Genomic DNA, 25086 nt, shown 5'->3' with positions numbered 1-25086 from the left:
TGAGTATGCCAGGAGTGCAGGTCAGTAGCTTTGAAATGAGAAGATGACAGAGACAGTTTGCTACCTTGAACAATCATCTAAAACTCTCTATAACATTGGGGCATCATCTTCAGCCTTCTGGCCTAATATATCTGACAGACATATCTGTGAGGCAGGAACTATTGAGGACTTGCTTACCGTGTCTTGGCAGAGTTTGGTTGTCGACTCTGCCTTTGTCCAAGCTTGCCCTTTTTCAGGCAGAGTTCTGTCTGTGGTAGATATAAGGACATTTTGCCCAGTGGTTTGTTACAGATGTAAGTTTCTGCAGCTCCGTGGTGCTGGTCATTGCAGTTGGCAGCTGATGTAGATGGCTTCCTACTTCTGCGCTTCCCACTGTTTCACTCTCAACCCTGCCCTTTTTTAAATGTGAATTTACTCATCCTGGAGTTGGGGGTAATACACCTTTTAAAAAAGTAAACAGTATGCCATCATTTGATTCTTCTTGGATGGGCTTTGGAAAGCTGAGACACTATTCTGTTTATCTTTGCTAAAGAACATTTTCTTGAATAGAAAATGACCTAGGATAAGAAACTCTCTTAGAATGTTTAAAAGCCTGCCATTTTCACTTAGCATGCTGTCAGTCAGTTCTGTCTGCAGAGGGTAGTAGATGTGCAGTTATCATCACTAATAACGAATCATTAACTTAATATGCTTCTTGCAGTTACATTGATGTTTAAAAGACAATACTTTACAGAAGGCATTCATTTACTGTCTCCCATGTAAAAGAAGAGAGTAAAACTCTTGTAACCACATTTTATGCAGTATTTTGTGTCAATCATCATCTTATAAGGACTGTATTAATTAGATTTCTTACTGATTTCAGTCTTCTAATACATACTGTGTCTTATAATGTGGGTTCTTGTCACAGTGGTTTTCTGAGCTCTAGGCCAGTTGAAGGTGAATAGTGGTCTGTGTCCATCTCACAATGGCTTTGTGTTTCTTAAAACAAAACCTGGTTCTTTTAGCTTTTAGATTCTTATTTGTTTGTTTGTTTGTTTGTTTGAAGACCGGCTCTTGTGTCACCCAGGAACTAACAATTTCCTATGTAGCCAAGGTGGCTTTGAACTTGTGATGCTCTCACTTTTACCTTCCAAGTTCTAGGATTGCAGGCAACATCAGCATGCCCAGCCAGGGTTTCCTGACTTGACTGTGGCCTTTACTAGATTGTGTAGATTTACAGTGATTACACTTGTGATACAATTTTTATAACCTAAACAGTAAATTTGGAGTCTTAATTAATCTGTTTCTGTCCTGGAACTTATGCAGAAATATAAAGCATGTATCTAGAGGCCAGATGAGCAAACATAGTTGACAAAAATGTTCAGCTGTGAAAATTTATGATTAAACTTATTTTAAGGTTCACATGAGAGGATTTGTTCAGCTAATGTGAAAAAAAAAGTCTCTCTCCCTCTCTTTTTAAAAAGGAGAGTAACAAATTAGAAAGATAGCTGAAAACCTACTTGATATGATTGAACCAACTCAAGTGGTAAATTAAACATGCTTTTTTGTTAATGGTGAAAAATCGCTTTTTGTTTTTGTTTTTCTCCTTTTGGTTTTGACTGCAAGAATGAGTTAACTCTTAGTATCACAGCTTTTGAAGACTTTGATGCTAATATATGTCAGTGAACTGCGGTATTATTTTCAAGTATAAATTGGCCTACATAAAAGAGCTAAAATAATGAAAGTTGTTAGTTCCTAAGCCACAGACTATGTTTTGCCTGGTTCTATGCCATTTTATACATTCAAAGGGTTGGTTATGTTGGTCTCATATAGTCTGGAAAGTCTAAAAATATTTATGTAATCTTTCTTTAGACTTGAAATAGATAAATAATACTCAAGGCGAGAGTAGCTTAGAATATCTGCTTTTAAAAATTTTTAGTGGAGCTGGCTGTACAGTTCAGTTACAGAATATATGCTTAGCAAGCACAAAACCCTGTGTTCAGCACCCAAAATGAGGAACTAAGACCTCAGCAGGCATGGCTTGTTTGTTTGTTTGTTTGTTTGTTTGTTATTCAGCTTGTGTGCTTGCATACTACTAGGAGACGGTCTCTGTTAAACTCAGGAGTTGGGGAGACAGATGCCGTCTATGCTGCCTTGGGGTTTATATCTGTTGAAATCGCATTGGAAATAAATATGGCCCATACTTATCTTGAAACTGAAATGTAACTGGTCAGTGTGGCAATAATTATGCATATGGAAGTAAATCTGAAAATTGTAAGCAAAGGCTGAATGTTGTTGGCACTACTTTTTATTATCTATTTTAGTCTTATGCCTCTTTCTCCCTGCTCCACCCCAGTCCCTTCTGACACTAGGTAGGAGAGAAAAAAGTTAGTGGGGAGAGGGTGCAAGCTCCTTTTAGCTGCTTCTGGTTGGTTACAGGTCATGTTCTTCGGGGCAATACCAGTTACAGTTGCAGCAGCAAACTAACCAGGAACCCTCTTCCTCCTCTGTCCATTTCCACAAAGCATCCTCTTCTTTCTGGCCCTGGTACCTGTGCTCCTCAGAATTCAATTCAACTATCTGCAGCTGGCAAAGACCACGCCCCTCTCCGAGCCTCAGGAGGCAGTTATCAGCTGTGGACAAACTAAAAGCAGCCCCACATCCCACACTTGGGATTAAAACAAAAATATAACATAATTAAACGTCCACTACAGAATGTAGTGTGACACTTATAGTCCCAACACTCAGGAGGCAGAGGCAGGTGGATTTCTGTGAGTTTGAGGCCAGCCTGGTCTGCACAGTGAAATAATTCTATTTATAAAATAAAATAAATTTGCAAGTGAAAAATCCTTTACTGTAAAATTTCAGAACACCAAGGATAAAAGGAAAAATAGTGAACATAAAAAATTATGTCATATTTAAAGAACCAGGAATCAAGTAGGATTGAACTTCTCTTGTTTTAGGGAGGAAAATAAATTCTAGTCAATAGTTCCATACCCAGCCAAATTATCAGGCATGAGACTGGAACTGAGAATATTTTTAGATATCAGGACTAAAATATTAATTACTAGGCTATTCTCCACAGAACAAGGGAGTAAACTTCAGAAGATAAAGGAGTTGCACTAGAAAAGGAGACCTAATACACGAAGAGGGAACAGGCGTTATCACGGTGAAAGGAGAGCAGATGGCTGTGTGGTGGTCCCAGCACCGAGGCCACCTAGGTGGACAGGGAGCTGCAGCCTCTGAGAAGAGTACTGTTTATACGAGGTGAGGAAACAGCTGGAACCCTAGTCAGCGAGCTCATAGCTTTTATACAGTTGTTTCACAGTCATGTCACAAGGCTTGATAATAAGTTAGTAATAGGAAAATAGAAAGCTTACATAACTGCAAACAAAGTTCTAGTTAATTCTAGGAGGTCTAGAGTTACCAGGAAGGGAAGCATTGGTGACATGCTGTAAACTCAGCTACAGGTGTTAAATTCTCAGTCTTAGCCATGAACACTGTGAGTGCCAGTGAGTAACAGCCGTGTGGTAGGATGGGGTGGGGGTGTCTGTAGGACAGCCAGCCAAGGAGGAAATCAGACAGCTTAAAGATGAGGGAAGAGAATTGTGTTCTAGATCCTGCAACAGTAAGCCAGCTCGCCGAAGAAGACGGAGGGGATGTTAGCTCAGTGAGGCTCAAGGCACACGAGGAAAAGCCGAGGTTCAGAACTTGGCTACTGAAACTCCAGCCAACTCCACCTCAAGGGACAGGGCGAGTAGCCCTTGTGCAGCTGCTTGGGCCTTCGTAGGGCAAGCTTGATACTGCAAAGCTCTTTGTGGGGTTCTCTGGGCTGTGAGATCTGTACCCACCATAGCTCTGTTTCCCTTTCCGTACGCTGATCTCTGTGTGTTCTGTCTTCATTGAGAGGGTTTCAACGAAAACAAGCCTGCTTGGCCTTTGGAGAGTGGTGTCCTGCTCCCTGTCTGTAAAATGGGGATGCTAGCACTTTCTCCTTCCTAGATGTTGTGAACAACAGTCACTTGAGAAATGGGAAATCTTCCAAATAGTTCATGGCACAAAGTGGGCATCTTACAGAGCATTACTGCTCTACTTTAGTTGGCTTTTGGAGTCATCTTTTTTAAAATTAAAATTCTGTGTGTGTGTGTGTGTGTGTGTGTGTGTGTGTGTGTGTGTGTGTGTGTGTGTGTTTAATGGTCTCATACAGATACATAAGTAATCCAGAAATGGTTCTTTAAAATATAAAGTGACAAAAATAAAAATAAATTACTATAGCTAAAAATAACATAAAACAAAAATGGTGAACAGAAAGCCAGAATCTAATCCTTAATGTCTAGGGACCTGCAAATCTGACAGGTTGATAATTCCACTCAAATAACAGAAAAAGGAAAACTGTGAACTGACAGTGCCACAGTGACCCTCTGAGAACTGGATTTGACTTGGCAGGCAGTTTACTTGTCCACAGTCTCCAGTGCACTCTCTTGTTACAGAACTGTGTCGGAGAGTGGCCTGAAAACCTCCGCGCCTTTCAGCCACTTTCAGGCCTCTAATAAAAGTGGAGCCGTCCAGAGCAAGTACAAAACAGTGTTTGGGGGTGGAATTGATGAATTCTGTCACTCAGGGCCCAGAATAGGGCTCAAACTTATTACTCAGAGTTGGGCTCCTCACTCAGAAGCAGCTGTTCTGGGAAGTGCGCAAGGTCAACTCCAGGCCTGGTAGCCGACAGACCAGAGAGTGCAACAACCTTTCCTCGAACCCTTGTCAATTGCTGCCCTGGTGTGGCCCATAGTTGGTGTGCGTTACGGAAGAGCAACTGTGTGAGAGTGAGTGTTTCACTGTGAGATTGGTAAAAGTGCAAGTGTGCAGAATGCGGCCAGCCCTGAGCGTGGGCTGTGAACGCGTTTGGTGACTGATTACTCTCTGTCACTGGAACCCTTCGCTTCACAAAGTCAGGGCTTTAGAAAGTTCATTTCATTTTCGGTTGATTTGCTTTTTGGATGTGGGTGCTGGTGGAAAGATTATCAGCATCCCTCCCAGCAGGGCACGAAGCACTCATAAGATGCTGGTGCCCTGGGAGTGCTCAGCCACACTCCACTTTCCCCACAGAAAGGGTATGAGCCGGCTGTCACTTTGCTGTGTTGCCAGGGCTGTGGGAAACAGTTCTCAGCAAACACGTATCTCCGCATTGCTGTGTTGAGATTTGTTAGCTAATCAGACCTTCTGGAGATAGGGTATGGAGTTAAATCATTCCCTTTTTCTGCACATGTATATATGTGGTACATATGTCTGTTTCCAAGTGTATAGGTAAACCCGTTGTGTGCGTGCATGTATACCGTGTGTGCATTTACACATGGAGGGCAGAAGTTGACAGTGGACTCTCCCTCAGTAGCTCCATGCTGTGTGTACTGAAGCGCGTTTTTCCCACTGGCCAGTTCAGTTGCCCTGGCCAGCCAACTTGCTCTGGATGTCCTGTCTGTGTCTCCTAAGCCCTGGGACTACAGATGGGGCACAGTACCCACCTGGCGTTTACAGGGGTGCTGGGGACCCATCCTTACACTCGCTTAGCAAGTGATTTTACCCCGAGAGCCATCTCTTCAGCTTTCTGAAGTGAAGTATTTCTTCAGGGTCTGGATGAGCCTCGTGCTCACACCTGCCGCCTCACTCAGTCAGTCGAGGCAGAGCCTGCGTGCCCTTCCCGGTTGCAGCTGAAGCCCTTTCTTGGTTCATGTCAAAGATTAGTCGCTAAGGATCTTAACAGCCGAAGCTTTAAAACCAGCAATGGCAGTGGCCGGACCACTCAGTCTGACTCTTTGTTGTGTGTTGCTCTGTATCGAGAAGGCGCAACGTCAGGCACGTGTAACAATCTGAGGCCCTTATGTGCCTGAAGAACCTGTTCACCCCAGGTTGCGATGTCCTGTCTTACAGCCTTGACAGGTAGTGTAGATTCTCGTAGCTGCTCTGAGAAGCCCTTTTTCATAATATATGGGTTCATTAATGCAAATATCTGTGCTACCTACCAGAACAAAACAGTGCAACAACTTTTCACTGTATCGTACAGTCGGTTGTAATTTTCTAACTCACTTAAATTAAAGCAGATTAAGTTAATTGGCTTAGATGGAGACAGACCACTGCTCAGGCTTGGAATGTCATTTAATACTGTTGAAGGGCTGTGCTGACACAGGATATAATTTTAAAACATTCCCTTTCATTCATATTTAAAAATGGTGATGAGCATATAGAGCTTACTGTGGGCTGCGAAGACGGCTCAGTAGGGAAGGGCGTATATATGAGGGGCAGCCTGGGTACCAGTAACTCCAGAGCTCCTAGGGGCAACAGAAAGGCGTGGCTGGGCTTGCTGGCCAGCCAGGCTAGCTTGAAACACAGGTGGCCCATCTCAGTAGAGGCTGCTTCTTGCAGAATGAAAAGCAGCTATAATCAGCAGGCAGACATACTTATCCTGCAGAGTGCCAAGCCCATCCCGTGGTCCTTAATTTAAACAGCTACTGGCAAGGTGAGTTGGTTGCTTATAGTAAAATGATACGAATACTGAGTCAAGTGACACAGAAATTGCTCAAGGGAACATAGCTACAGAGTCTCAAAACTGGTCTTCTCTCCTTTCTCATTATGTTGTTTCCAAGTTGGCTTAGACTGTGCAGCCGTCTTCATAGGCACTGACTAGACCCAGTTCCTTTTCTCTAATTCATGAAGTATCATATGCTCTGAAAACCCTTTAAACAACACAGAAATATGCAAGAAAACCATCCCTCACCTCCAAATATAACATGACTGCTTTTTAAATTCTTGTCCTACTGTTTTTCTTTCTACACCAAAAATGAATAAAATAGAACTACGAATGTGAAGCTGAATTTTTAGAGGGACGGGAGGAGTTGTAAACCATAAAGCACCTGCAGAACAGCATCTGCTACATAGGAAGCTCAGCTGTCCTCTTACACACACATACACACACCTGCAAAGTGTAGTAACACAAGTAGGAGCTCAGATGCCCGTTACACACACACATGTGCACACACAGGTGTGCATATACACCCTACATGGTGTATAACACAAGTAGGAACTCTGATGTCCTGTTACACACACACACACACTGCACATGTGCACTCACATGGGCGTGCACATATACCCTACACAGTGTGTAACACAAGTAGGAGCTCTGACGCCCTATTACACACAGGTGCACACACCTGTACAGTGTAGTAACACAAGCAGGAATACCACTGCAGATCTTTCAAAACCAAACCAAGAATGGGAATATCATGTGTTCGGTAAGTACACTCAAACGGTTTGGATCACCTCACGTTTATCGTGGCTCTTACTCTGTATCATCATAGTTCAGCCCACCACCTCAGGCAAATCTTACTGTGTCTCCACCTCAGGCAAACCTTACTGTGGTCTGCTGTCGTTTGGGTTTTGTTTTGTTTTAGCTGCAAAGAATACTGTACCCCCTGGTAATATTTAGACGCCTCCATATTGTAGCAAATAGTGTTGCAAGAGGAATGGTCTTAAACATGGATCATTACTCTTGCAAATAGATCTGCATGGAGACATCTACATTGGTCTCTTAAATAAAAGAAATGCTTTATGCTGTCCTATCTGGTCTGCTTTTGGAATGAATTGATATTCAATGTATTGGACCACGCAGGACAGTGGTATTTCAGTCAAATAAATAAAACCAGACAGATTTGCTCAGACACTTCATGTGTGTGTGTGCGTGGTGTATGTGTTCATAGGTGTGCGGATATACGTGGCCATGTGTATGTAGGCCCAAGTTGACCAAGTGTCTTTGCTCATTTTCCACTTTACTGAGACAGAATCTCTTGCTAAACCTGGAGCTCACCAGCCCCAGCAAGTCCGGCGGGCCAGCTTGCCTGTCCCTGCCAGCTGCCCTGCCTGTCCAGCTTGTATGTGGGTTCTTGGGAATCCAGACTCTGGTCCCCAGACTCGTGTGGCACATGCTTCATCCACCAAGCCATCTCCCCAGGACCCAGACACTTCATTTTTAGATTTATGACTAAGTTCCTGTGCTTTACATCTTAAGAATCGCGGGTTTAAGAAGGGTTGGATGCCACAGTTGAGGGCATAGTTTTCTAGTCACCACTAGAGGACTGCTGTTAGGGTGGACATGATTTTGAAGTCTGTTCACCAAGGTAGAACCGCCAAGCCACACCTCCTTCCACACATCTCCATTTTATGTACAGGCGTCTCTAGCCCTGTGAGGCACCTTTCTCACTTCTCCCTAACGTGTTTCATGAGTCAGCCTTGTTACCCAGTCCAAAAAGAGGATTCTATGCTCTGGATTTGAAAAAACCTGAAATTACAGGAGAGACACCTATTTTTTTTTTATTTTATTTTTCAGAAATGTCTGAAAATGCCTAAAAATGCCCATAGCTTTAGTGCCGAAAAGAAAAGAAAACTGTAAGTTCTGTTTTGATTCCACTGGGCTAGCTGCCATATAACTGGCACCGATGGAGATACTCCATTTGAACATTTTTTTAGCAAGATCAGCTGTAGTACCATCCGTTAAAAAGTATATTTTCAGAATATTGGGTTAATTTAAATCATTAAAAATAGTGCCATAAATTTTAATTGAAACACAAAAATAATTGTCAGTGTCTGTACTTCTTTTACTATGTAGTGAACATGTCATAGAGCCGACTACATATGTGGGTCTAATTAACATGGCAAACGATCCCATTGTTTGCACATTCTTGTTTCTTTTTAAGGGTTTAAAGACTAGAACAACACTCTGATTTGAGTGTTTCAAGATCTATAGCAAAATTTAAATAGTTATTTCCATTCTTTAGTTGAAAGAATTGAAAAACAGAAAGTTTACACTACCCAGAAAACTGAGTAATGCAGTCTGGGAGTCATGCAATAGGTGGCCCTTCCCAGGGCTGCCCGTTCAGTCAAGGGTGATTGACGGGCACCCAGGGAGCAGCGAGTCCCGTGAAAGGTAGGAGAACGCAGCCAGAGGGCGTGGGAAGTGAGGAAGTCGGATGAGGAGAGGCAGGGTGGGACTCGGGCTGACATGTCTTAGGGGATGGGTGCAGAGGAGCAGGCAAAGGGTCCAGACTGCACAGTATGGAAACTGAGCGCTGACTGGAGTTTAGGAACCCAGTGAAGGAAAGAGGAACTGGGCCTGGCTGCTGCTCCTCTTCCTCATACTTCCCTGACCAGAACCTCTGGGCCTTGTCTTGTGTGGAGGGGAGCAGCTGGCATGCCACCTTCAGTGTCCCTGACCTCTGTGTAGTCCAGGGTCAGTTCAAGCATTGAAATGCATTGGCTGTCCTTACTGCTTCTTTGTACCTCTGCCCCAGTGCTCCTGTCGGGTTTGCCACTGAACTTTGCTAACTTTGTAAGGTGCTCCCTGCCTGAGTTTGGCTGTGAGAGATGGACTGTGTGATGCTTATCAGTGTTCACTGATTGACTGCTCTTGTGGGAGAACTATAAACTTAAGGAGCTAATGTTTTCTAATGCAAGCGGTGTTGAGCATCTCCTGTGTACCAAGCAGCTATACAGGCAGAGGGATGAATATAAAACGCAAGTCCCCACGTGGCCACTTGACCCCTGTGTCACATATAAACACTTTTCACAGTGTTGGACCTTTCTCTCATCACTGTGAAGGCTCCTCCCTCCTCTCCCCAACGTAGCTTTTCTCTCCCATCAACTTTCCACCACCCTCAGCATCCTCTTCAAAGACAACTTCCTGGAACCCCTGGAACTCTCCCAAGGCACAGGCAGCAGGTACCTCTAAACAGTCTACTCTGTTGAGTGCCAGATCCTACGTGAGTGACTTCAGAATAACATGTCTCCATCCCTAACTTGCGTGCTGCTGAGCACGTATCAGAGGCCCAGAGCTGTCTCCTAGACAATTAAGAAAGCTGTGTCCCCTTGAGCAAGCAATATGGAGATGTGCCCCAGAGTGTTAAGTGACCGACGGTTAGGGAAGCATACGACCCACAGAATACATGGGGCATGCAGTCACTAACGTGGGAGGTCAGGTCAAAGCTGGAAAGTATGGTGCTGGGAGAGCATGCTGCTGCTGTCCCTGTGGCTGTGGCTGACCCAGTCGTTTACCTAAAGGCCGTTGAATACCACCAAAGTCTTGGCAGGCCTTCGTGTCATTTGGAAGAAAGTGCTTTAGGGAGTTGTTTGGCCCTGTGAGTGTAACAGACTTGTTTCATACAGCAAGTCAGGAGGGATCTTGGTTCTTCTCCTCGGGACTGGAGTTCCGGCCCCCACCTAACCTTAGCTGTAGGGTTGGCGAATCCTGTCTTCACTGTCTTCCTGTCTTCTAGAGCTCCAAGCAGGGCGCTAGATTCTCCCTCCTGTGGTAGCAACTTCCCTGCCTAAACTCCACAGCAAGCGTATTTCCAAGTGCTGCCAGTGCTAGCAGGACTTGTGTGGCACCATCAGATCAACAGTGGTTCCTCATGACATTCTGGGCCATGCTGGACACATTGTCATTTGCTGATGGGTGATACATACACATCAGCCAGCTAAGTCAGCCCTAGAAGATAGACACTAGCGGTACCGTAAATCAGGGGCCACGCCTGTGGGGGTTGTGCTAGCAGTGAAAAATAGCAAGGGAGTGTAGGAAGGAGCTCTTAAGCCTGGTTTTGCTCAGTCTGATCCCCCAGGGCCTCCGGGACATTAATAGACACACAAGGTGTTCCCCTCACCCCACCCCGATCCACGGGCTTAGGCTTTCTTCCTTGCTCTAAGCTGTAGGCTTTCTTAGGGGAGGAATACCATCTCACAGTTTTTCTGGACTGGTCGTATCATGGAAAGTTCTCCGCAGGACGGTTAGTCTTTGAGCTACCGTTAGTCAGCGTTACATTGTCCACACTCTCCACAGGGGGAAGGGTCAGGAGATGGCAGATCTGTGACGGCCATCAGCTGAGGTGACTTCAGACATGTAGGTTGACTGCTATTTATCCTTAGCTTTCTGTTTACAGTTGAATCTTCCTCCAAGGGAGACAGTGGCAAAATGTGTCTAAGACTTTGAACTTTAACTTTAAAAAAAATTTCTTTTTGTTTTTAGAGACAGGGTTTCTCTGTGTAGCCTTGGCTGTTGTAGACTCACTTTGTAGACCAGGCTGGCCTCAAACTCACAGAGATCTGCCTGCCTCTGCCTCCCAAGTGCTGGGATTAAAGGTGTGCACCACCATGCCCAGCATCACTTTGAACTTTAAAAGCCAAGTTTATTTCCTTATTTCATTTTATCCCCGCAGTAATCCCGTGAAGTGATTAGAGTGATTATTGATTGTTTTTGGTTGTGAGAGTCACAGTGCGTGCAAGTAGAGCGAGCTAAGTCTAGCTCCAGTTGTTTCCACGGGGCATTTGTCCGGTGCTTGCAGCAGGTCTGTGAGGTGGACAGACTGTTGAACACAAGTGTTGTGTTTCTTGTGTGTTGAGATGTGGAAGGTTAAGCAACAGGTGTGTGTTCTAATAGCTGCTGTTACTTAACATTGCCATGGACTGTGTGACTGCACACTTTGCCTCTGCATACCCTGCAGGCTCTTCAGTGTGTGGCCAAAAACAAAGTCCAGAGCTCAAGTTTTGACCCACACAATTGTGAAAAGAAGCCACTGAGCATAGTGGTGGGAAGCAAAAGATGCCAGGTGTTTGTTACCTATGGTAAGTTTTGAAGCTGGCCTAACATACTGGGACACCAAGAACAGCTTCTGCTCTGTTCCACCTCGAGCTCTCATCTAGATTGACACGACAGCCTGAAGCATGGCAGGCGTGTGCAGCCTGATTCCTTTCTTCTCACAGCAAGGCATAAGTGGATTATGAGGTAGGACTTTGAGACCTGTTAATCAGCTTAGGTTGAGAACAGCATCAGGCAATGATAGCTCTGGGAGCTGGGATGTTAGGCAGGACAGGCTGTTCTGCTTCGAGGGTTGATTTGTGCAGCCAGCACTTACTGAGCGCTCCATGTCAGGGGCACCCTCAGCTGACAGCTTGTACACAAGGCGCCATAGGTGCTATGTAACGGAAGCAGGCTTGAAAAAAAGAGGTCTCTGCCTCTAAAACCACCTCCCAGCTAATGTTCCATATTGCTGTTCTAGAGTGATTGTCCCAGAGCAGAGATGGCCCTGTGCTCATTAGTGGATGTTGTCCTAAGCAACTGTGACTCAGTCTGTCACATTCAACTCAAGGAACTTTGAAAGATGTCTTTCAAAGTGCAGTTGTAGAATGATGTACAGAAAACGTATTGAGTATGTAGTAGATTGACAGTGGTTATGATGGGGTGAGCTTTGGCTAAGCAAAACAGCAGAATACTTCCAGTGAAGTTTAATTAGAAATATAAGAAGCCAGGGCTGGCTCTGAAGGAAGGGTGCATCACAGGTGGTTATAGGTGTATTATGTGGAAAATAATTTTGTGTAGAAATTAAATCTATTTTCCTTATGGAAACAAACTATAGTTGGAAATTATTAAAAATGAAAAAAAATTAGAAAGTAATCAATATCTAGCCTGTAAAATATTAATAAAAAAATTTCTTCTTAGTGTGTAGATTTCAAGCAGGTCTCCTCTCCCGTACTTAACCTATGTTCTGACAACCATGGTTCATACCTTTGAAATGATGGTTTTGGAGCTCATGTCCTCTGTCTTCAGTGTGCAGGCCTCCACCCTCAGAGCCCTCCTGCTGGTACAGGCACCCTGAAGGGGCCAGCTGTCTGAACACAAGCTCTTGTAATGCCATGTTATTACATTGATAAACATCAGGGTATGTGACTATTCTGCTTTTTCCTTTAGCATGAATGTTAATAGTTACATGTTCCAAGGCAGGGCCCTAGCTTAGTAATACATGGTGACATCAGGGACACAAATAGGATATTATTTTAGCCCAAATTGCTTTTATGGTAAGAATATTTTCTATTATATGAGAGATGCCTACCAAGTCATGTAGTAGACTGCAGTTGGGCAGTCTTGTGTTCCAGGAATTATCTCAGATGCTAGAGATAAATGGTATAGAAACATAAAAAATCATCCTACCCTCCCACAGTTCACAGACCAATGTGGGCTGAGAGGAAACAAGCAAATATAATTTTTTAAAAAAGGTTTCTTCTACTAAGTGCTCAGAAGTAGAACTAAAACAAGAGGTTACTTAATACATGGCATTATTAGGAGGGTAATAATTCAATAAGGTGAACTATTGAAGTTTGAAATAGACATCACTTGATTTATACATCTTGTATCTTTCTAGGTATGAATGAATGTCTGTCTATATTATATACATATGTATATGTGTGTGCATGAGACACAGGAAAGATTCAAAATTATAGGCAAAAGAGAATTTCACTTTCTACCCTTAAAGAATTTCCTCCTGTTGCCCAAAGACACAAGATAGCAAGCCGCTCAGAACTGATCTTCAAGAGAAGGAAATAAGGAAACGGGGTGAGCCTCAGTTCGCCCAACGGCAGTTACTAGGCCCAAGCACAGCAATGAAGCAACTGATGATCTCACTGAGATGAACAAACAGCATCTGTGATTCGTCCCAGAGGTGAAAAGGTTTTGCCCTGAGAATGAATAGACACAGTGGGCACGCGCTGAGCCCACCACTGAGCACTGCTTCCTGTTTGTGAGGTACAGCTCCACTGTTAGAGGCAACAGTTCTAATATCTCACTCGCTAAGAGAGACTAGTCCATCCTCCCACCTGAAGAGTGGAAAGACCACACAATGCTCGAGGAACAGGATGGAGTGCAGAGGAGTGCCCCCAGCCAATGAGAGGAATAGGATGGAGTGCAGGGGAGTGCCCCCAGCCAATGAGAGGAACAGGATGGAGTGCAGGGGAGTGCCACCAGCCAATGAGAGGAACAGGATGGCGTGCAAAGGAGTGCCCCCAGCCAATGAGAGGAACAGGATGGAGTGCAGAGGAGTGCCCCCAGCCAATGAGAGGAACGGGATGGAGTGCAGGGGAGTGCCCCCAGCCAATGAGAGGAACAGGATGGAGTGCAGGGGAGTGCCCCCAGCCAATGAGAGGAACAGGATGGAGTGCAGGGGAGTGCCCCCAGCCAATGAGAGGAACGGGATGGAGTGCAGGGGAGTGCCCCCAGCCAATGAGAGGAACAGGATGGAGTGCAGGGGAGTGCCCCCAGCCAATGAGAGGAACGGGATGGAGTGCAGGGGAGTGCCCCCAGCCAATGAGAGGAACGGGATGGAGTGCAGGGGAGTGCCCCCAGCCAATGAGAGGAACAGGATGGAGTGCAGGGGAGTGCCACCAGCCAATGAGAGGAACAGGATGGAGTGCCACCAGCCAATGAGAGGAACGGGATGGAGTGCAGGGGAGTGCCCCCAGCCAATGAGAGGAACAGGATGGAGTGCAGGGGAGTGCCCCCAGCCAATGAGAGGAACGGGATAGAGTGCAGAGGAGTGCCCCCAGCCAATGAGAGGAACGGGATGGAGTGCAGAGGAGTGCCACCAGCCAATGAGAGCAAATTGCTGTAGATCAGAGTCTGCCTCAGACTGGCCCAAGCAGGCCTGAAAGCAAGCCTTGGGAGGATAAAGCAGATCTGAGGAGACTTAACTGCCTGCTAGAACAAACCCATCACCTTTAACAAAACCTAGCAGCCATAAACAGGAAACAGCAGTGTCCTGCATTCTACCACAAGAAGTGAATAAAAGCGATAAACTATGACCTAGGAACAAAAGCAGAAATTACACTAAGACTGTCAGAGTCCTTTAAAGCCTCAAAGCTCACCCCCAGTGACACGCCTCCTCCAACAGGCCACACCTCCAATCCTTGCCAAACGGCTCTACCAAGTATTCAGATTTATGAAGCATATGGAAACCGTTTTCATTCACTCCATGCTCACACAGAGAGGTGCACTAGATAGCTCAGACTCTGTCTGTATATCCAGAAGAATGAGACAGAATGGTGGCAGCCATTCTGTAAGCTGCTGTGTTAAATGAAAGAAGCAGGATTGGAACACGGCTCGGCCGGCTTTACGTCCTGCACAAACACCCTGCTAGTGTGGGCGGTTGTCCTGGAAGAACGTCGTAGGGCTGGTGAGCGGTTCTCTGACTCCCTGTGATAGGCTGGAGTTGGAAGGTGCGTCCTTTGTTCTTGTGCACATTTCACCTAATTAAAATATCCTTTGCCACATAATGGTGCTCAGTGGTTAGGAGCACATGCTGCTTCTGTGAAGGGCCAGGGTTTGGTTCCCAGAACCCACATGTGGCTCACAACCATATACAGAACTCCAGTTCCAGGGGATCCGATCGCCTTTGCTGGCCTCGAGGCACCAAGCACAGACAAGGGACACATACATCCATGCAAGTAACATACTCATACACCTTAGAAAACAAAAATAAATAAGTCTTGAAAATATTCTTTCCATATAAATGGATCAAGAGCCTGGAAAACTCCATTAAGTATTGAGTTATCTGATTGAGATTTTGAGTGTTTACCATGGTAATTTGTTACAATCCTAATTGTAATTATGTACCAACACTGTACTCTAGTGCATTTTAGATGTCAGTTGATAGGTTCACACAGTCCTTCAATCAAGTATTTCACAGGGTAGGAACTGGATCTAAAATACGACTGAGCATAAAATGTGGCACTCAGCTAAGGCAGAGTTTTTTTTAAGAGATTCAGTGTAGCGAGGTAGTGCATGTCCTTCATTCCTGTACTCAGAGACAGGGACAGAGGCAAGCAGATCTCTGTTATTTGAAGGCCAGCCAGCTTGGTCTACATATGGAGTTCCAGTCCAGCCAGGACTACGTGAAAGACTATCTAAAAAAGAAATGTAGGTTTTTTTTCTTTCCTATTGCTGTGATAAAATGCCAGTAATGGCAGCATTTAGGGGGCGGAGGCCAGAGGATCAGTTAGATTAAAGCCCATCTAAGAGGTGTAGTTTGTGCTACATAAGACCCCATCGCAAGCAAATATAAAAGGTGTTGACACTAATGAGTTTTGAGGAGTAACATGTAGCATACTCAGTCTTCCAGCAAAACCATTTGTGAAAGGCTCACCTGGCCAGGGTGCTGACAAAGTCAGATGGCCATGGTCTTACCCTAGAAAGGCTCACCTGGCCAGAGTCAACCGGTCATTGTCTTACCTAGAAAGGTTCACAGGTTCACATGTTAAGGGTGTTCACAATTTTTTTCGATTAAGATTGTAATTTCCTTGAATTTAACGTTTTGAAAGTTGTCAACTGCTAAGATACGTGTAGTTCATGATTCTATATAGGTAGAATTCTAGATTTCACCAATTGCATAAAGAAAAAGATTCCTTAGCAGATGGACAAATTTTAACTGTATCTGAGTTGTAAAAACAAAAGTTAGGTCGGGGACATTGACCTTACTGTATCTTTCTTACACCTTTGAGTGAGGCCTTTTGCTCCTATTGGGAGTAGCAATCAGTGAGTTTTATATGTTGTTTTATTTGGAGCAAAAGTAAATTTCAGTCTTTCTTAGTACTCAGGGAATTGTTTAGACAGCTGGTAAGCTGGCTTACATATTAAATATATATATATATATATATATATATATATACATGTATGTATGTATGTATGTATGTATGTATGTATGTATAGCGGGTCTTTGGATGTCTTCATATAAAATCAATTTAAGTCGGGGCCAAGTTATAGTGTCTGGAAATTCGCCTGATGAGGCCAACAAAGTGAGCAGTCTCTAAGTGGAATTATTGGACAATGAAGTTCACATTTTGAGTAAAGTCATTTGCAAAACGCTTTATTCTACTTATGATTCATATTTACTAGGTTCACTCTTTAAATAAACTTTGCTTTCTGGCATGAGTCCCTCATATATTTGTCAATGAACTATTAAGAGAAGTTATCTGTTAAAAGATCATAGAAGGCAGAGTCGCATGTGCCCTTTAAAGCACTTTCTATTTTGCCTGATTACATAGCTTTCTCTTACAGAGGCCACTCTCTGCCCCAAGTCTGTTTCCTCATTAAACATATGCAGCCACGAATTTTGCTGAAACATTTGGTATCTCAAGAAACACTCCTGAAATTTCCCATTTTTTTTTTATGTTCTTCACTCATGTCTAGAACCAGAAAGGGTTCAAAAGCAAACACACTGCCATCTTTATAAAGGGGTCTGCTGAGGCGCTTCTCCACTTCTTACCAAATTAGAGTGGCCCCCTTACCCTTCTGCAGGTGGTGGGCACATGCTGAAGCCTAGGTGTCAGTGTTTTTCTGTACCCTGAGTGTGGTGCTCTCGGGAGCTAATCCTTTCTCACTCTCTTGTGCTCCGTCAAGAGCTGCCACACAGAGTCAGTGTGGGCAGATGTCTCTAAAAAGAGGTAGATCTCTGCACGCTGCAGGGTTAAAGTAGGCTTCATCTATGGCAACTGGTGCGCTAAGGGAACATGTTTACGCATACAGACCATGTGTTCAGATCTCAGCTTTCCTGTGTAGAAAACCATACTTCATCCCAGTTTGCCCAGAGGTACCACAGCGCAAGAGGCCATGCATTAGATTAGCTCTGCATGTGGTAGAGTGAAATAAAGTCTCCTCCAGACTTGATGTGAGTGTGGTGGTAGACACTGGCTGGGATACAGTGGACGGGATACAGAATTGTGTGGGAGGCAAATCTCTGGGCATGTCACTATTTTTCCCTGTAGACCTTTACAGGAGTAGTGAGCAACAGCCAGCCCACAGACTGAATCTTATCCTGCCATGACCTTTCTGCCGTCTGTTACTTTAGTCCGTTACTTTGAAATCCAGCCTTCCTCAGGTTCTCAGGACACAGACAGGATGCAGCCAGACTCGTCAGGTCATACCCACAATGGCCCCTATTCCAGAACAGGGAGAGCCCTGTTCCCTCTGAAACCCCGTGAGCTGGGCCTCTGCTGTGTCCACATTTCTCTCAAGCTTCTGGTCTTCCAAACCGCCGTCAGAATAGCCCATTAAGCTGTGCTCACAGCATCGGAGGGCTTTTCGTAGCTCACAGTTCCAAACTCAGCATGCCTCCTGGAGACCACGTGGTCATGTTTTTTCAGGACAGTAGTCCCACTTCTCAGTGCCAGCTCTTCTGTATCAATTACCGTCCTGTTACTGTGACAGTTACGGTGGGTCTTACCACCTCAGCAAAGCTAACCTGGACAGTCCTTCCCAGGCGTACCCAGAGGCAGGTCACCGAGGTGAGTCTAGATTCTTCCAAGTCGGCGGTGTTGGCCATCACAGCGAAGCTTCAGCTTCCTCTGGACTTTGTGCTTAACCACATGGATACAGAGAAGTTGGAAATGGTAGACTTCACAGGGACAGATTCTTGGACAGCACAGGAAGTAGTGTTTCTTCTGTAGCCTTTGCTGTTCCTGTCTTCTGACCTGTCATGGTACAGTCGTCTCTCGTGACTGGTACCACGAGCCACATCCAGCTTCCTTGTAGGTAAGAGTGACCCCAGATTAGAAGCAGGTGCTGCTTAGATTAGAAGCAGGTGCTGCTTAGATTAGAAGCAGGTGCTGCTTAGGTGTCCTTAGCCTCTGGCCTCTGTGCTTGTAGCTGATGTCTGTGTCTGCCCCAGGCACCATCCAGCACTGCGCATGCAGTAGATTTTCTGTCAAGGCTTATAAAACAGCTCACTAAGCTGATACAAATGGAAACAAGAACACCAAGCGCCAAGTTCAAAGCCTTAGCCGCCGTCAAATAGGCTTATCATTTTGACTTGCTAGGAAATACTACTTGCTTTTGATTAAACACACTCTGTGACTTTCTTACCATAGCCCTGGCTTAGGCAGTTGTCTGAAATATACAGTTCCTTGGAAAATGGAATATCTTAAACTGTGTGCACATGAACTGAGAATTCCTTTAGAAATAGTACTCATACATATTTTATACATAAATTGACAAGGATGGCAGAAACCTCATCTTCCCTGTAGCAATTTGAACCAGACTGATTGAGGATGTACTGCCTAATTATACTTGTCATCCTGACATAAAAGTCATTAGTCCTAGAAAAACGTGTTTGTCATCCCAGAATTATCTCCAATTAATACAGTCAATATCGAACATATGTTTAAAGCCAGAGAGAACAGTCCTCTCCAGTACGCGGTGGACTCCAAGGAGCTGATGGCAAGCCTGTTGGTTCTGATACTGTGCCGTAAGCACAGCTTGACACACGGGGAAGGAAAGGCGCCAGGCTGCACAGCGTTCCTTGTGCTTCCGAGCTGCTGGCTTTGCCTCTCTAGGTGGGTGAAATAAGGTCACTGAGGAATCAGAAAGGTATGCCATTTAAACTTACTGGGCTAGGATTCAAACCGGATCCAGTGTGGCATTTCCTTAGCGTTAAGTTCCACTAACCTATAAGTTGACCCTAATAGTGCCCACATTTGGCCAAGTCCTCTTTTCTTAAAGGGCATGTGGAGCCAGAGCCCTGAAGAATGAACCGAGAGAGAGCTCTCTTAGTGTGATTGAGTTCCGGGAACGTGCTGGATTTTCAGCAGGCACTGCAGTGAGGTGGTGCTGTTTCACATGGGTGGGATGTGACTGGTGATAGAGCTGCCGTTCTTCATTGCTGTGCACTTAAAACTCTGTGGGACTCGTGCTGCTCTGCCGAGCATCACAAAGCACACAGTGCTCAGGACAGTTTGTCTTCCAGCTGTCTCACAGTCAAGCAATCTCTGTATCTCTCTGTCTGTCTGTCTCTGTCTGTCTGTCTGTCTGTCTGTCTGTCTGTCTCTGTCTTTCTGTCTGTGTCTCTGTCTGTCTGTCTGTCTGTCTGTCTGTCTGTCTGTCTGTCTGTCTCTCTCTCTCTCTCTCTCTCTCTCTCTCTCTCTCTCTCTCTCTCTCTCTCACTCTCATCTGAACGCACGCACGTCAAAGGTTGATTTAGACCAAAAGTGGTGCGATTCTTATGCCTCATGAAGACTTAGCTCCAACTGTTTCACTATTGTTTCCTGTGACACTCATTAAGGTATTTCTGCAGATGTACACTTTGTCATGGGATACTTACATTTCATAGTGGGCCTACTGGGAGAAGCCACTGCAGTCTATTTCTGACTTTTATCAGGTCCTTTTCTGCAACAATCACCTTACATAGTTAACTTCTTAAATCATATCCTGGACTGAAATACTAAATTACTGATTAATATTTAGAGAGTGACTTATACTGTGTGAAACATAGAGGTTGCCTTGGTGGGGGCACTTGTAGTTGGCTCCTCAGACTGCAGTGGTAGCCACTGTTCAGAAGGCCTTTGAGAGCAAAAGCATAGGTTGCACTTCTTGTTAAGGACCAAAGACAAGGGAGTCATGGCTCCTAGAGTAGCACATGAGGCCATATCTCAAAATGACCCATGAGATGGCTTTGGAGCAGGTGCTGGCCTCACCCCACGGGACAACATGAAAGACGTAAGCTTCTCCCTTAGCTTGAGCTTCTCCCTTAACTTGAGCTTCTCCCTTGACTTGAGCTTCTCCCTTGACTTGAGCTTCCCAGGTCCCATTGGGGTCTGCAGGCTGATGCAGGAGAGCAGCACACTTGGATACCCGAGTGCTCTCTGGGCTGAGCTGAGAATGCTTGGGCCAGCTGAGAGGGTCCTTCAGCATGTCACCACAGCCAAGTGTCTTGGTCTCCCTTCCAAGAGGCAGAGACAGCTTCAATTACATTTACCCAGAGAAGAGCCTATGCAGACTGAGCTATTCTGAGTTAGTCACACTGCCAGGCACCCCACAGTTCTGTAATAATTGGCCTCAAGGCATCTAGAAAAAGACATCACTAAAGTTTTGAGTCATTTGGTTCCAAGAGATGTGTAGTAATAGGCAAATTTGGTTTTGTTTTGAAGAAAATGAATTCCACTCCCTTGCATTTGAAAATCAAATACTCCGCCGACACATACACAGCGTTGCTGTGCTCCCTTGACTGTCGTTAGTGTGGCATGTGCATACTTAGATTTGGGTTTTGAGTCTAGAGGCCTGAAGAGCTCCCGGGCATCAGGTTCTGGTTGAAAGTTGAGCCAGCATGTCCCCTGACTGTTCTTACCCTTAATGGCGAAGGCTGGTCGAGCTGAGCCTGTCACAGAGCCACACAGGGAAGGCAGATCAGCTAAAGAAAGCAGTGCCTGGCTCGGAAACGGGCCCACGTTGGCCTCTGGGTCTGGAAAGTCAGGCCTCACTTCAGTTGGATGGACTAGAAGCTCTTACTTGACATGGACACAGTTGCCTGGTTGCATATTGTAAGCCAGCCACTCACAGCAGTGTAGCTCCTGTGGACTAAAGACAGTGGAGTTGAGAGTAACATGGTTGGTCACCATCAGGATTTTCATCAATGAAGAGCAGGACAGGAAGTTCCCCTCTATTAAATTGGCTCTTGACTGAGTCTGAGAGATTTTGATTGATGATTGGTATGGGAAGCTCCACCCTAGTGTGAGTGGCATCACCTCAGTGCACATGGGCCTGGCTGTGTGAAGAGGCCAGCTAAGCATAGGCCAGAAAATTCCTGCCTCCAGGTTCCGACCTTGAACCTGCCTGACCTCCCTCAAAGATGAACCATGACCTGGAAGTATATGCTGAAATAAACCATTTTCTCCCACATGGCTTTTGTTCATGGTGTTTACAAAAGATAGGCGAGCGAGGACAATAAAAACTGATGCTAATGGTTTGCGTTTCTTATATAGGCTTATAGTTTGGACACAAGAGTGTTTTATAAATTAAACTTATGAGAACAATTGGACTTAGCTTGGCACCTGCACAGTGGCTGCTTCTGGCACTTCCGCAAGTTGTTTGGAGGTGTCTCCAGAGCTCCTGCACAGGGCTGAGCTAGGCCCCAGCATCAGCATCAGCATCAGCATCACCAGTCGCCCAGAACAGTGGGAGAATGTTAAAACTCGCAAGCACAAGTGACATTTAGAGTAATTTTAAGGTACAGTGCTTTAAGAGTGAGGAACTTGCTTCACAGGGTCCTGTCACAGACATGTACAGATGGAACTGAGACAGGAAGACACATGAGAAACTGACCTCTGACCTCCTGGTACAAGTGTACCAACAGACCTGCATGTTGGGGGGGGGGGTTCTCTAGCAGTATGGTTAAATTAAGTCTTCCAGACTAGTAAAGCAACTTTGATTTAACTTAAATAGAATATTGCTCACATTAAGATAGAATTTATCTGACTCGGACCAATGAAGAGCAGGAAGGCTGTACATGGTGGCATTAAGTGAGAAGTGATTTTAAGATTTCTAGCCATAGTAAAGAGCTCTGTTGCCTTTAAGAATTGCATTGTCTTATAGTATTCTAAATAAAAGATCAGTCATGGAGTTCCTCATTATATCCTGTCAGCTATCTGGAGGGTCACCAGGTTCACTGTGACTTGGATTCTCTGCTGCCGATTGCCCTGGGCAGTTACTAGTCAAACAAAGATCCTCCACTCTGAGTCTTTTGTGTTAACATGCTGTGTGTGTTCAGCTACTTCAGAAGGTTTTTGTGCTCTTCAGACAGTGCATTCCTTCAATAAATGTTTAATAGGGAAGCTTATTAAAGTTTTATTTATATACTTAATAAAAACATAGAAATGAAGATAAATTAAAGTACTAGAGAAAATGTAATTGAAATAATTTGGAATATCATTTAAATCAATATCCTTATTAATTTAGAAACATTTTTAAAAGCATTTGACTACAACTTAAGATGTGTTCAAATATCATTATGGGAAAAATATGAGCAATATCTTATCTTACTATTTTTAGATTATTTGAAAAAAAGCATTGGCTTATTCCTTTAAAAAAAATTGAAACAGGGAAAAACTACAAGGAGTTGTCCTTATTTTAGAGATAGGCTCTCACTCTGGCTTTGTTGCCCAGACTGACCTCAAAAGTCAAAACCTCCTGCCTCCCCCTTTCAAGCACTGGAATTTCAGTAATATACCACCAGGCCCTGTCTTATTTTTTAAGATATAAAATGTATGAGCACAGCAGTTGCTTATACCAGATGTAACTGAGATGCAGAACCCAGTGGAGACATGGCTGGGTGGTTGGAGCATCATGTTGTCACATAGACATGCTTGCAGGGTATTAATAGTGTTTTCAGTGACCTTTAACTGTGCTTACAATCTCCGTAACACAGCTGAAACAATGTGACAAATTCTTATTAATATACCTCTTGTGTGAAGGAAACGATAAAAATTTTAAGAAATCACTGTAGTTAGTCTAAAAGTTCTGTCACTTACGTTTGGCAGCAAGGAGAATGCATATATTTTTCTGACAATGAAATCAAGTCTTGCAGATAAAATAACTGATTTTTTTACACCTGCATAGAGTATGTGATAAAGCTTCCCAAAGTTAACCCTTTTAGCTCCTCTGGATGTTAGGGCAGAGATGGAGACAGGATATGACCACTGAGAAGATGCTGGGTTTTCCTGGCAGAGAGGTGACTCGGAACTGTAGCAGACGCGTGGCCAGTTGCTTTGATGAGAGTTAAATGTGTTTTCCTTTTCTTCTTCTCGTGATTAGGCAATCAGCTGCAAAGGGCAGCACAGCGTATCCTACACGTTGTCGAGGAACCAGACGGTGGTGGTGGAGTACACGCATGATACAGACACGGACATGTTTCAGGTAACACTTCTTTTTGATGGAAACTGTTCCATTTCCTTTCCTTGTGTGCTTTGACGTTCAACCAGAACAGCTGCCATAGGGCCCCTCTGTCATGCCCAGGGGGAAAGAGGTGAAGATTATAAAAATTACTCCTATCCTAAAAGGGTAAAAGGAAATTACACAGCCATATCCTCAGATATTTTTGATTGCTTGTTTTGAGGTTGTGTTCTAATGACACGTTTCTCTCTTCCCTTTTCTACCTCCAAACTCTCCCACTTACCCATCCCTGCTCTCTTTCAAATTCATGGCCTCTATTTTTCATCACTCTTGGTACAATAAAAATAGATATTAACAGTAGACACACAAAAGATGTAAAGGCAACCACTCATAAAACAAACATAATAGAAACATTTTTTAAATAATGCCAGTCAAAGAAGACATAAAAATATTGAGGCTTCCAGAGATACTTGGAGCAGTGTATAGAAATACTCATGTGATATGGTCAGTGTCTTACCATATTCTAGAAAACGCAAAGTGTGAGTACTTTCATAATTAAATTTTAAGAAGATAAAGATTGATAGCTTACTAACTGCTTGTCTCAAAAAACTTCTGTGACCTTAAGTAAGTATAGGAAACGTTAATGGCATATTACAGAACCTAGACGTAAACTAGGCAAAAGCAGAAGGAAAGAAGGCAAAAAACATCAGTGAAGCTGGAAAAAAAAAAAAAAGAATTAAAAAATGCACCCAAGATTCAGTACTTAAGAAACAGCAGAAAGTTTTTAACGTGGACTCGTAAAAAGGCAGAGGCGAGGGAGGCCTGCACTTGTATGGGAGGGAAGTGTGGACAGAGCGAGCAGTGATTTCATGTGTTAGAGTGGGGAGGTTGGTTAGCAAGTGAAGCAGCAGGCTTTGATTTTCACTGTGTAGCTTCTTTCTGTCTGCTGGAAATGTGAAAGGTAAAGTGGGGGCTTGTGACAGCAAACCCGGATGCCAAAGGTTGACCCCATCCCACATGGACCATTTCCCCAGACTTTACAACAACCAAGAGCAAACCAAGGATAGCTGTCAGAGAGAGAGCCGTAACAAGCCAGTAACAAGCCAGTAACTGTACCTTAAGATCATTCAATACAGGTGAGCTCATGTCAGAGTACTCCTTACCGTTACTAATTGGATTTTGTTTTTTGTTTTTGTTTTTGTTTTTTTGAGACAGGTTTTCCCTGTGTAGCCTTGGCTGTCCTAGACTTGCTTTGTAGACCAGGCTGGCCTTGAACTCACAGCAGTCCACCTGCCTCTGCCTCCCGAGTGCTGGGATTAAAGGCATACGCCCCCATGCCCAGCTACCATTACTAATTGGAAGAGCAGCACCAAGCAGCTTGTGTGGAAGTGGCCTCTGGACAGCACTGTGAGACAGCAGTGTCTCCACAGAGCAACGCCACAGCAGCAACAGTGATTTAAACCATCAGATCCACTGGCCAAGCAACTCTTCCACCAGTTTATGCATACATAATTAAGGACTGTGAAACATGACTTAACCACAAAGATCCTCGGATCAGAGGCATAGGTAGAGTGGGTAGACCAGAGAGCTCT

At 44.4% G+C, this 25086-nt stretch overlaps 1 protein-coding gene across 3 annotated transcripts in view; it reads left to right on the top strand.

Moving 5' to 3' along the window:
* The window catches only part of PELI2 (pellino E3 ubiquitin protein ligase family member 2), a 371889-nt gene that overhangs the window by 327885 nt on the left and 18918 nt on the right, over positions 1-25086 (top strand). For all 3 annotated transcript variants that reach the window (XM_084796768.1, XM_084796769.1, XM_084796770.1), the window contains one exon: positions 23417-23518. In XM_084796768.1, the coding sequence (XP_084652894.1) occupies positions 23417-23518 (102 nt within the window). The remainder of the gene's footprint in view (positions 1-23416; positions 23519-25086) is intronic.

Source organism: Acomys minous (genome assembly GCF_964271855.1).
Source record: "Acomys minous genome assembly, chromosome: 9".
Lineage (NCBI taxonomy): Eukaryota > Metazoa > Chordata > Mammalia > Rodentia > Muridae > Acomys > Acomys minous.
This window is presented reverse-complemented; position numbering and strand designations above follow the sequence as displayed.